At 40.3% G+C, this 13,841-nt stretch overlaps 1 protein-coding gene across 2 annotated transcripts in view; it reads right to left on the reverse strand.

Annotated features, from left to right (window-relative positions):
• The window catches only part of PDE11A (phosphodiesterase 11A), a 107,137-nt gene that overhangs the window by 29,354 nt on the left and 63,942 nt on the right, over positions 1-13,841 (reverse strand). For both annotated transcript variants that reach the window (XM_050977058.1, XM_050977057.1), the window contains exons 11-13: positions 6,128-6,274; positions 5,917-6,024; positions 1,107-1,216 (exon numbers count right to left, since the gene is read on the reverse strand). In XM_050977058.1, coding sequence (XP_050833015.1) covers positions 1,107-1,216; positions 5,917-6,024; positions 6,128-6,274 — 365 coding nt within the window. The remainder of the gene's footprint in view (positions 1-1,106; positions 1,217-5,916; positions 6,025-6,127; positions 6,275-13,841) is intronic.

Genomic DNA, 13,841 nt, shown 5'->3' on the forward strand with positions numbered 1-13,841 from the left:
AGCATCTAGCAGTGCTTGGTAACCTTTGCACCATGAGCTCTGTCTTTTGAGCACTGCAATTGATTTTCCCTGCTATGGTGATTGAAGATCCAGACAGTGTCATTGTTTCATTGAGATTGTATGGCAACACCAATACCTCAGGAAATGGCAGCTTAGTGAACATCAGAAACATCAGTTTGAGTGATGGTCACTGAGGTGACTTGCCCCCAGAAATGCAGCAGCCCCTGCATACACACATTGCAGCAGAGTACTTCTGCAAAAATAGGACAAAATAGGCTAATAAAGCTTCACTCTGCCTTTCAAATATCTCTGGACAGCCATTTGACCATTCCCCCATCACACTGGAGGACTAGCAGTAAGACAGAACACAAAAAGCTCCAAATGCACACTGGGATCTGTAGGGCAGTGATGCCTTGGGGCATTGTTTTCTGACTGTAAAGGAACTGGAGAGTGAAGGAAACAACATGGGATTTGAAGGAATCTCTGTGTCTGGCAGCTTTATTGCTTAGCTTAGCCAGGATGTTGCTGGGGACATTTTCTGTTGTCCCTCCTATTCTCAGAGAAGGTAGATTTTGGAATGAATTTGACCTTAGTCTAAGGAGTTCCCTTACTTACACGGTAAGAAGCACCACTCTTAAACCTTCTGCAAACCTACTTCTACTTCACTGTGCCTGAGGGCAGCAGCCTGGTTTCTGTGAAAGCATTATTTCAGTTTCACTTATTTGCTTTTCTTCGCAATAGCAGAACAAGATTTTGCTTAATGCCATGCACCCCAGTCAGCAAGAACAACCCAGACAGACAATTTAGGTGCTTCCTGGGTTGAAAACCAGAATCAATAACATCTGAGCCTGAAAAGAACATCAAGTTTTGGCACCACATTTCAATATGTGGTGTCAGTTCAACAGCCAGCTACAAAGGACAAGCCAGCAATTACTTAAAGGAACAGAGAATGATAAAGATGGATAGTCCCTCACTGCACACAGGAATAAGAGTACTTGGCCTTGGCCTAGAAGGCTTGAAATTAATGCTTCATTCTTTATCCTGGTCACCTTTTGCTCTCCTGTGGAAGAAAACCAAATTAAAATAGTAAGAATTAGAAAGCTTACTTGGCTTGGAAGGCATTGTTGGTTCCCCTGTGGTCAAGGTCGTGACACAAGCATCCCACAATCAAAGCTAAAATTTCAATTTCAGTTAGAATCTCCTGAAATCCTGCGGTCTGAGAGCAGAAAAAAAAATAGCAGCTGTAACTATCAGTAGCAAAAGGGATAAGTAATGTTAGTCCATCCAGCAACAGTCAACTTTGTTTTGATACCATGAACGTTTCAGTAAGGAGAAGATAAATGCTTTATTGTCATATTCTATTCCCTGCTGTATGTCAGATGGTTAGCAGAATAGATAATGTCCTTGGAGTGATCTGTTATTATCTCTTTGTTGCATTTCCAGCATGCCATTTCTCTGCTAGCCAGGAGCACTAAAGGCAAAAAGAGCTGAAAACAAATACCAGTAACTGCAAACTGAGACAGGAACTGGATTTTTTAATCAGAGAAATAAAAAACCCAAAACTAAACTGATAAAATTTGGAAATTATTATTTAGAGAAGTACTTAGAAAGATTTCTTCAATCCTGAGATGTACCATTTTAGTCAATCCCTACTGTCAGAGATAACTGACATGTTAAGTTGGTTCTTTAAAAGAACCCAGATAAAATATACTCTGTGGAACTATTATGAACTATTAGATTTATTTTTCAATCTGGCACTTTGAAATGAAGTGGCACGATTTAAAGAGGAAATGTCTCAAATTTCTGCTGCAGATACCCACTTGAATTTGGGAGAGGCTTTTGAAAAGAGATGCAGTGAAATTCCCTACAAGCAGCTCCAACATGACTATGTGAATGGGGGTGTTAATCCTAGAAACATTTTTTTATCACTATGCTTCTCCTCTTGGACACTTGTCATAGCAGTCCTCCTGCCTGAACGGGCTCATGGCAGAGAAAAAACACTTACTGCTATTGTTAACCTCAAGCATCCTGAACAGGTCCTGTCTGGAGGAGGTGCTAGAGCCTCTGTGGGGCACCACTGGTGCTGTGCCTCTTACCCATGGCAGAAGCAGCCTGGTTCTTCAGAAGCAGAAGGGTATAATACCTGCAAAAATGACTGGCTGAGCTGGAAAATTGTAACACTTGTCTTTTCACAGTGTCAGTCTGCAGTGACACTCCTCAATTAGCCACATGGTCTAGTTAGCATGAAAGGAAATGATATACAAGAAATACAAAATATATTTGTATTGGAGGACCAAACCAAGGCTGAACACCAACACCATGTAAGAATTCCCAAATATCATTGATTTTCAAAGGGGCGTAATTTCACCCACAAGCAAGAAGAGAGTTTAAGTGATACTGGGGGACTTATTGCCCTTCCTTGGTGGAACTTACACACAGAAACACCAGTAAATTGCTGCAATACTCTGTGGAAGCTCTGCTATTCACCCCAAAGACCAAAAATTCTACTTAGAGAAATGCACATTCAAATCTAAGTATCCTCTGTTTAGACAGTCTGAGATGTGGCCACAGTTAATACATAAACAGTACATGGAGCCAAGCTCCCCCAGGTGCTCAGGAATGCACTTCAGTGGGAATTGAGGAAGTGCAAGACTTGCTACGAAAGCTTTCTAATTCCTTAAAGTTTACACAGCAGAAAAGATGATCAAGCATGAAGAAAAAAAAAGATGAATTAATTTTGTGTAGAATTCACCAGTGTACAGAATAACCTGGATATTAGGAAGGAGGTTCACCTGATTTCTAATGGCATTGCTGTTTTAGTTTCAGTAACATCTACCCAATTAGGAAAAAATCCTCTAAAAATAGCGTTTTCTCTTTTTATTTTTTTAAACATAGCTCTTGTATAACAAAAAATAATAAAGAACTATTTATAAAAAGGGATTAAAAATAGTTTGACAACACACCATGTGTCAAGTTTCAGTCTAGAGAAAATATTCATGGCTAAGTTAAAATAACTTAAAAGGGAAGTTTTATAATATGAAATTGATGTTGTAATAAATATTCTTTAGCGTAATCCAAACTTTGATTAAATTCAAGGATTCAACCTGTATTGCAAATGCAGAGAAACCAATTAAAGAATTTATTAACAGTAGCAATATCTCAAAAATAAATGCCACATTTTATTTAATGAAAAGTCTTGTCACTGAATATAAGAAAAAAATATAGCATATGTCACGTAGTAAAAAAGATTTCATTTGAAACAATACTACAGTAAGGGGATATCTTCTTTGAACATAATGCAAGTAAACAGAGGATTACATTTACCCACTTCTGAATTTACAAGAGAAAAAAAAAATACATGGCTATAGACGATGGTGCAGTAAAATTTATTTTCACCAGAAAAGGAATGACCCATAACTCATGAGTGGCAGAGTCTCCAGTGAGTTATGGAGGTCATTCTTTCATGTGAGGAAATGAATTGCATTCATTATACCTTGCCCCACATCTATATGTTTTGTTATTAGCACACCAGATGGGATTTTAATTTGGTATTGCTTACTTGTTCATATTTGCCCTTTGAAATAAGTATCAATGTGAACTGTGTTGGCAAAGGCACTGATAATGAAGCCTGGGCTTGATCCTGCACTTTACTCTCAGGCACTCTCTTAACTTGCAGCAGCAGCCTTGCTGCAGTGCTTGTCTTCAGAATTCTGGGGCATCTGAAATACAGAACTAAGGTTTGCAGAACTGGGCTTATGATTGTTCAGGAGAGAGAATGCATACTTAGACATACAGGAACATGCTTTAGATATGCAAAAGGCTGAGTGTACCAGGAGTGAAACAACAGTCTCCTCTTTGTTGAATTTCTCTTGTTTGGCTTGTTCAGCACAGCTGAATTTTCCTTGTGCATTCAGTGGGAGTATGGTGGGGCCTTAGAAGCTACTGCACTATAGGTTAGACATGACTATACCATGGTAAATCCTACCTGAAAGTGCCCTAAAATAGAATTGCTGGTTTCTATTTGTGGGGCAGTCTACATTGCTCACTGTCATGGAGAAATCAGAAATAAGGTGCAATAACTGCACAGAGCAGTGCCTTCTTGAGCAGCAGAGAAGGGCTCTGATAAGCCCTTCAAAGGATTTGTCTAAGAATTTCCCCCCTTTTTACCAGTGAAAAAAAAAGGCACACGCTAACTTGGATGGTATCCCCAAGACAAATGCAATAGGAGCAAGCCTTGGATTATTACTAATGTCAGGTTTCTCTTTTGTGTCTTTTTTTGCACAAAATGAATCTTCCTGTATCTGGAAGAGAGAGCAGACCAGACAGATCATGCACTGAACTTTGTTCTCAGCCAGAGCCAGAGCAAAGCGGGGTGGGATATGTGGAGGGAGACTCCAGTGCTGTGGCCACTCACATCCAGCCCTGCACACGGAATTGCTCATTCAGTTTATTACCAGGATTGTGGGCAAGGAAGCAAGCTTGGCTAAATGCTGGATCGCATCTCACAGACAGTTGCACCCCTGTGCTGACTGCTGGAAGGGCTCTGAAATTACGCTGTGAGAGCCACGGTCAGAGCATCTGTCGGTGGATGCCGGGCAGGCGGCTGGAGCAGCAGGGCCCCGCTCTCTCTCTGCTGGCCCCCGGGCGGGCCCCGCTAGCTGGGATGGAGGTGCCCGGTCCCACCGGCCGAGCAGCGTGCCGCAAACCTGGCCTCGGAGCTCCACCTAGGGGTGTCACCGCTGGGCTGGGGACTCCCCGCCCCGGCAGCCTCCGGCAGAAATTACTGTAATTCACACCCAGCGGCGCTACCCGCCTTTGCCTGTACTCATCAGAGTAAAATGCTTTTCCTTTGTCTAAAACTGGGGGGAAAAAAAGCATGTCAAGTTTATAAAACCATAAAAACTACCAACACCCAGGTTTTACCACCGAATTTCCTTAGAGAGCATCAGCAAGGGACTGCTGAGACAATGTTCCTTCTGCGCAGCTGAGCAGCCCCATGCCCAGAGGAAGAGGTTCTCTCGTTGGATGTCTTCCTTTCCTTTGTCTCATGGTGCACGGTACAGCTTCACTATGCCTCCATCAACACTCACAAAAACACACCCACCCTGCTGGGACTGACCAAGCTCTAGAATGACATCTTCACCTGCTAGGGGAAGTCAGAGTCTCTTTTTCTTGTCAAACACGCAAAGTTCTGGCATCCAGAACCCCTGAGTTTTTCGTTGTTACATTTACAAGAATGAACTAGCCAAACAGGGCTTATTTCCTGCACTGAGGTTGCTGTGGGGTAGGGAGAGAGAGCAGTATGCTTGTTCTAGCGGTATTTTCAGCAGGATTTACTTTAAATTTCAGTAGAATTTACTTGTATGCTGAAACGAGCTACAGGTACTGCTGGAGATACATGCTAATAAAATCCCTAAGTGTTAACAATGTCCAGTGAAGGCTCGAGATTCACTTAGATCACTATGCTCGAAGATAATTTTCAAATGTTTTGAGGCAGTATCTTCTAAAGCTATTTAGATTAAGTTGAATACGAAGATAATAAATATCAACATAATAAATACTTTGGGATTCTAATCCCTTGTTTTGTACTTCCCAATTAGGATTTTGAAATAAATGTCAAATCAAAGAGCTCCAAAAGAAAAACATTTCGTAAGATCAGGATCTGTAATAACAAGAGCACTCCAAGACTGCCATCTGTTTTCAGTCACTTTAATGTGCCTATGATATCACTGTCACTAAAACACTATAAGGTTTTGCCAAATATGTGCAGCCTTAAGTTGAATAAATTCTGTCTGCTTTGCTATTGGAAATGAGTAGCATAATAACTAGAAAAGAAATTGAATGCTGGAAAATGTTTGGACAGGTTAGGCAATGTGGCAGTAAAAGCTCTTGGGGGCTGTGTGGCCGGGTACTCACAGTTAACATGGCAAACATCAGCTGGCAGACGTTGAAAGCGTGCCTCCAGTTGTGATACAAGACCATTCGATAGTTCTTCCGCACCGTCAAAAGCCACCTACACAGCGTCTGAAATTCAAAGTGCAATTTGTAGCAGGGCTACTAAATGTGTACAAATGGACAGAGCAGTGCCAAGACAAGAGCAGCAGATATTTGCAGCGCAGATGGTTACCTCGTAGTCAATTTTAAATTTCTGAACCATTCCAAGTTCCATGAACATCCGCAGGGCTGCAGTAATCATGGCATCCACATCGAGTGAGAAGTCATCAAAATGGATATCGTCAATGCCAAGCTCTGACACCAGAGGGATGTTTGCTGCCTGAAAATGCCAAAGGGAAATTTCTGATTCAAAACTTCCGTCCTTTTTTTCCACTCTTACAAGAAACAAACCGTACATCAGTTCTGACCTGCCGATACACTCCTGCTTGATTCAAATGCTGAGCAGTAAAAGTCTTCATCTGAGAAACACAAACACGTCAAGCTAACAGAGTGTGGAAACAGTGGGAAGGAGAAGAACCTGGTGTGAGCAGGAAATATGCTCACCATCCCAACTGGAGCCCTGATACAACATTTAGACTGAAAGCTGACCACTTTACAGCCACTGCAGTAACACAATATATTCCAATGCAAATTACAGGGCTGTAATGCAAGAAACATCTGGATAGCCAGAAGCTGGGAGTTTTAATTGCTACCATTTACAAATGCAAAGTAAATATATTGCTCTGCAGAATTTCTTCATCCAAATGCCTTCACAATCATAAGCATGCAAGTGCCCTTTGCTTTACACTGTTCACTAGGCACACACAGAACCAGAAGAAGAGGAATACAAGAAATGTCTAGCAGAAGTCCTCATCAAAGTAAAATAAAAGAATTTTCAACATGCTGATTTTATAGGAAGTCAATAAAATAACAGCAAAAGCCATACATTTTGCTTTGTCTGTATAACAAGGACTTCTGTTTGTAGGAGTGGAGTGAGCTGCTCTTGCACACACAAACATAGGAATGTGTGCTGGCCTGGCTGATGTATTTAGTTGAACACAGAGATGTGCTGTGGCTTGCTCAGTGGCAGCACCTGCATGAGCCAGGTAGACGTGCTGACAAACCTCCCAGGCTTCTTTCACCTTCCTTACACCCCTTCAGATTTGCTGCTCTTCCCTCTGGAGAGGGCAGGTGCAGGGGCTGCTGAAGGAGCATCTGTACCCTGTCTCCCAAGAGAGTGAGAGGGTGGTGGTTCAAACAGAAGCCTCTGCAAGGGGCTGGGTCCAGCCCACAGGCTGAGCTGGACAGTGCTGAATTAGTTAAAATCACATGGACACAGCTGCTGTGGAACAACCATGCAACTGTAATGTAAGTTCACCTTGATTGTAACAGGTTCTATGTGACTACTTTATGGTTTCCTTTTTGAAAATTTGTGTTTTGAAACACTGCACTTTAACTACAAATTACTGACATGTAAAAATCTTTCAGCTGAAGACAAAGTGCCACCTCAATAATTACTTCATGCAATGCAGAGATTAAGCTGCTTTAGCTATACCCCGTAGGAGAAGATGGTGTAAACCTGTCATAAAATAGTATTAACAATGTGGTTTTAACTTACTTGCTGGGTAGAAGAAAAGTCTTTTTGGTTCAGTACCCAGCAAAGCACACCAGTACCTCAGAAAGTCATGGCACTGTGCCAGGGAATGCAGCAAACCCATCAAGTCAAGTGTCATCCCAGGACACAGCTTAAGAGCCTCTGGAGTATGCAGGCAGAGATGCAAGCTCTGTTAACTGCACACTCAGTTGTCTGCTAACATACTTATAACATACTAACATACCAGGTTGAATCAATTCAGCATCTTTTTTTGAGTAATCACTGAAATATTTGGAATACTTCTAGATGATCCCAACAGGAGTTACACCCCAACACCCTTTAAGATCTGAAAAACTATGTCTATACTTCCAAGATAAAGAAATTGTGGTTAGGTGTGGAGCAGGAATGCTGGCCCTGAGACTGTGCTGTCTAGACCTTCAGCAATCTTACAAAAATTGTGACTTCTTTGTTATTCAGTTATTCTTCAAAGACTTGGGGGATACTGGAGATGCACATTAATATTAAGTCTATGAACACACTCACTGGATAGAAATAAGACTCAATATAATAGATTTTTTTGGGAAGAAATACATTTGTACATCATACTCCTTAACTCCTTAGTGAAAAGCTTAAATAGCAAGCTGAAAGAGAAGCCCTTGATTGTGAGTAGACCTTCTTGAAATTGTTTATCAAACAATCTTTACAATCTCTACTGCTGCATTTTCATTAACTTTGAAGTGGGATCTAATTAACATTTTCAGGATTTTTGGCCTCTTAAAGAAAAACAGATCCTTTCCTTGCTATTTCTTCTGGAAACCAACACTTTTATCAGCCTGTTGCAATTCAAAGTAGAACACCTGAAGCAGTTGCTCAGCTAAAATTGTTTTTCCATTTGTCAAACAGTTGAGAAATAACAATATATTCCAAATCTATTACAAACTGAACAACAGGATATTAACAAAGCAAGTAAAAAACAATTTCTTCCCACGTCAGTCTGAAACTTTTAAATATTTATGAGATTTTACATTCCTAAATTTAACAGGAGTGCCATAATCCAAAATAACTGCTGAATTAATAGCCAGGAGATAACATTTGTACAAAAGAACCATTTGCTTTACAACAGCAATAAAGGAAACAACAGAATTATGAGTGCAGAGCCTAATTTGAATAATGTTAAAAAAATGATATGTTGTGGGGCTGCAGCAGTGTTCTGGATGCACCTGGCATTGACTATTCTCAGCCTCTTAGGCTAGAAATGCAAAAGTCCAGGGTTTAGAGGAGAACAGTCATTAAAACTTCAGTTTTTAAAATTACAGAGATATATAAAAAATATTCATAACACAGAATACTAAAATATATCCTTTCCTGACATTTTGCAGCACTGCAGGAAAAATTTCAGTGGATTTCTTAAAATAAACAACAACAGCAACACTCCCTTTCAGGAAAACAGAGATGATGGAAGTACCATGACAGCAAAAGGAAGGGCCAGGCAATTAAAATTCAAGTTACAGTGAAATTATTTTTTAAAGCACCCCAGTGATTTACAATCCCTTAAAAGGCTATAGGTTTTTGAACATTTTGAAGTTTAATTTCCCCTTTCTTAAAACAATTAAAAACATTTTACTCTGGAATCTTTTTACCCTGTGAATCAAGCAATTTCAATGCTCTTTGTATCCTTGAGGAAAATTCACATGACTCTTCTGTGAGCTTATAGCAAGTTAAAGCCAGATGTATCTCCTCTGGTCACATTTCCATATGTCCAGTACTAATCCAGAAATTTGTCTTGAAGGGAATCAGGAACCCAAGTTTGGCTGAACACATAGAAGGCAACTGGTCTTGCCTAATAAAATACAAACTCAGTGGTTGCCAGATTAGGAAAATATCATTGTAGGTAGCTTGAAAAAAAAGGATGTCATGCCTCCAAACAAGAGCACAAGGATAAGATCTGTGGTTACTCTGGCATGCATGGAATAGGGTGGAATGAATCCATGAAGGAGGAAAAGCACTTTTGTACTCAATTCAGATTGGAGACAAGATTCTCCTTTCCTCGTTGATCTTTGCTACCTAGTAAATTCTATCACAGCTTGCTCATAACTTGTGAACAGGTGAGAGACAAGGGACTGGTTGAGCCTTAGTTTCCATCAGCCATCAGAAAAGGCCATATGTCATTAATGACCCTCTTACTGCAAAAGACGTGGAACATCAAAGCAGCTTTCACCATACAGTCACAATTCTGGCCACTGTAAAAGACAGCCCATGGGAATAGGAAAATAACATTTTTGGTTCAGTATTAATAAGCCTTGGGCCTCCTCTGGATGAATAAAGCCTAAGAAGGAACATGCTTACTAAATGATTTTGTACTAATTCACCTAATAGCAAATTCTTCACAATCTTCTGTATCCATATTGATAATGTGATAAAATCAGATGTAAAGAAGCTGGGGAGTTCTTCCCAAAGCATTGCTCCTTTGTAAAATGTGCACTACCATGGTAGCAGTCCAGCTAAACACAGAAAACACTGGCATCCTACTTTGCCATGTCATCTTAAAATTTCTCTACTTCAGTTTTAGTACCTGTATGGATAAGACAACAGTCTTATGCATATTATGCAAGGAAAGTATTTTGAAATATACTAATAAGTATATTAGTATGGCTTTGTTTAAGGAAAAGGTACATTCTGCCATTTGATATACTCAGCTTCCTTCCTATGTGGTACCAGAACTATTCTGTAACAGCAACTTCTACTTACTGAATGTAGTCCACTTCTTGCATAGCCTTATTTACAGTGGCATGTGGAATGATCAGCAAGGCTTCCTCATCAGAAAATACTGCCTGACTGATGGAAAGAAGTAACCAGAAACTTCATTATATTTAGCACAAATAAAGATATCTCATGAAATATATATTCCAATGTAGCAAAATAACCTGGCAAAATAATGTGGTGTACATCTTAAATCCCAGGGGCACTGTTAGAGTACAGAGTCCTGCTATTTGAATAGCAGGTCAGGATCTGACCTCATGTACACTCTGGAGTGAAACTGCAGCTCCAGACAACATGACACACACAGAAGAAATAAAACTGCCTTTTCAAGTATCTCTTAATGGCAAATCTCTTAGAAGATTAGGATCTGAAAAACCTTAGGGGATGATCATCAAAAGCTGAAGAGAAGTATCAAAGTGAAGAATATTTAGATGTGATGCCTTCATTATCTCTCACATAATCTTCTATGATTCCATGAAGCCATTTTGAAGACATCATTTTCTGATGGCAAAGATTTTTATTTGTGAAAGGTTCTTTTCATATATAAAGGCCTCTAAAATACTTGCTTATATTTATAGCTGCAGGCAGACACCTTTTAAAATATATCTTTATAGTCAGTTATTGACAGCAGTGGCCAGATTTTGTACTTCTTCATAGCCATGGAAGACCAAAGCCTGTTATATTCCAGTCTGACACATTTACTCCCTCCAAAAGAGAAAGAATCAAATGTTGCAGCTCTAGCATGTTTAATGCCCAGAGCAAACTGGCTTTTAAAGGCTCCATCTGTTACTGGAGACTGGATAGCAACTCTTTGCCCTTCACAGTGCTGAGTTAGAACCTCTTTTTGAACGACCAACTGAAGCAGAGGCAGGACAGTGGCATTAAAAGGGAATTTTACAAAATTTACAGTAAAAGGGAGCGGGTATGGAAATGACTGATGTATATTTTCCTCTTGATTTTGATTCTAACAATTTTTGTCAAATGTTTTGAGGCAGTATCTTTTCAATACTGAGCAATGAGCATTTTCAATGTATTGAGGCATGATTATCACAGGAGCATTGCTCTGCCTTCAGTAGTGAAATCACCCAGAAACACAGCCTTGTTTAGTTTGGAGAGAGACCAACCAGTCGTATGCCCCTGCCCCAAGGAAACCTCATGCTGCCATATAAACACACTTTACAGCTGTCAGCTCTACCAGACTCCTTCGATGTGTCAGTCTCTGTGAATGTCTTATATCTGAACAGTTGTTGGATGAAAGGCAGGGTGGAACAGGATTTGTGTATTTTATACCTCCTAGATTAACCCTACAGAGAAACAGAGGGTTGCAGCTGTGAGATCAAAAGCCCAAACTCTGCCCCAAGTCCCACAGTAGGTGTCTGAGCCCTTTGCTGAAAAAGGTCATTCCTTGATTTAGTCAAAGTTTTACATCTGTAAACCAAGAATAATGCAGTACATGCATCCAGCTTCAAAATCTGCAGCTGAAGCATGGATATGTACGTAGTGTAACTGCTCCACCTTCAAATGGCAAATTAACAGTTTAACATATACTTTAGACATGAAATGTAGAACAAAGAAAGCTGCATTTAGACTTGTTTCAAAAAGTTGTGTTTGACCATTTACCAAATACAGCTAGTATGATGCTGTATATTTCTTTTAATTAAAAAAGAAACTTCACAGCATTAAGAAAGCTATTTAGCCTGTTTCTATCAGAAAAAGAAAAGTAGATATTAAGCAATATATAACTATCAAATATAGCATTTAGGATTTTTTTTATTATCATGCAGTGTGGACTTAGGACAAAAGTATGGTATTTACTTTCTGCTTTGGGGGTCAAACTGTATGTGCCTGAGGAAAGGATTTGTCGTCTTATAATTTTCATTTTAAAAGGGCAAGGGAAGGTATGTCATTACAGTCACACACGCTGTTTTCCAAAGCTAGCCCCAGAATTATAGCTAAAAAACAGAAAGCATTTTTAATATTTCTAATCAAGTCAGTCAATCCTATCTGAACATACTGCTTTCTGAAATTGGGATGCATCGAAAAAAATAATTTCAGAGATAAAAATGACATATAAAATTTTGTTACAAACTATAATAGGTGCAAAAACCATTATTTTATGTTACTAAAAATCAATCCTTGGTGCTAGACTTGTTTCCTAGTACACAGAAACAAAATATATGGCAGCCAATAAAAGGAACAAGAAATTTTGATTTTAAAAGAACAGAGGCATAAAATAAAAAAAATTAATGGTCTAGGCATCTATTATTCTTAAGGCCAAAGTCCATAACCACAGCAGCCCAGGACTGGAGTTTTACAGGGCATGCACATTGGACACAATGATCTCCCAAGGCGCGCTGGGGAGTGTTCACGTCCTTTTGGCTGATGGTGATTAGGAAAGAACCAGTGTGTCACATACTGCAGGCTAGCAACTGTCGAGTTTTTATGGCCATCAGTGCAGATGAGAAGTTTGTACAAAAGGGTCTATTCAGTCTCTGTTTCAGAATTTCAAACAAACACAAGCAGCAAACCTAGGGCAACTATTTCTCTATACTACAAAAGTGTCAGGCTGCCATTTCCCACAAAGCTTTACTTGGTTTTGGTGGCAAAAAGTCAGCTTTGTTACTCCCATGAAGAGCAGAATGGGTAATGTGGACTGGCCCTCCCCCTTACGCCTGTAAATTTTGGGAGGGTGAGAAAAGTGGGATACAACATAGCCTTTTCCTACTCAGAAAGTGAAGGAAAAGTTCTAGCTCCTTCCTTGAAGACTCAGAAGAGGAAAAACATGATTAAGAGTGGAAGGAGCAGGGAAGGGTTTCTTCTCGTGGTGGACATGATGTGAAGGCATAGGGGGGAACTCACACATTTGGTGAAAAGAGCCCAAACTGTGCCCTGCAACTCTGAGTTGGGCACACGGTGGAAGAGAGCATGTGAAAAAAGTGAAGGGGTTGCCAAGATCAGACACTGAAAAAAACCCCAAAGCCAGAACCTCAGAAATCCCACCAGAGCCACAATGTGTACTGGTATCACACTATTTTTGTGATCCCAGCACACTTCAGCAGCTCTCAGTGCACCAAAGCCAACATGCAGGACCACCAGTCCCGTGTCATCCTGGGGCCATGGTGGTGCTGCCGGGGCACAATGGCGCTGGCTGGGATTTCCTGGGAGCCACTGAAATTTCCTTTCCGAGCAGCTGTGACAAATCAGGCTGGCAGTGCAGTGACTGGTGGGGAAAGTTATGCAAATGTATGAGTGGGTTACTGCTCCACTGGGGAGAAAGTCCTATTTCAGACCTGCTAGAGTGACAGCTATAGCAGAATACTGTCAGGTGGACAATAAATAATACTGACAACACCTTCAACCTTACAATGCACGTTTACAGGAATCCTACAGAGAACATTTCCATGATTCTCCTGGAAGTATGCTTTTGTCTTTTTCTCCTTACTTTTTGTTGAGTTCTGATTACAGGTTTAAAAAAAATCCAGCCATCCTATTCTGAACCCCTAAATCACTCCCTAGGAGCATTCAGGTCTGCCCAAAAGAGCTTTCTCCCCAA

This window comes from Serinus canaria, chromosome 7, assembly GCF_022539315.1.
Source record: "Serinus canaria isolate serCan28SL12 chromosome 7, serCan2020, whole genome shotgun sequence".
NCBI classification, from domain to species: Eukaryota; Metazoa; Chordata; class Aves; order Passeriformes; family Fringillidae; genus Serinus; species Serinus canaria.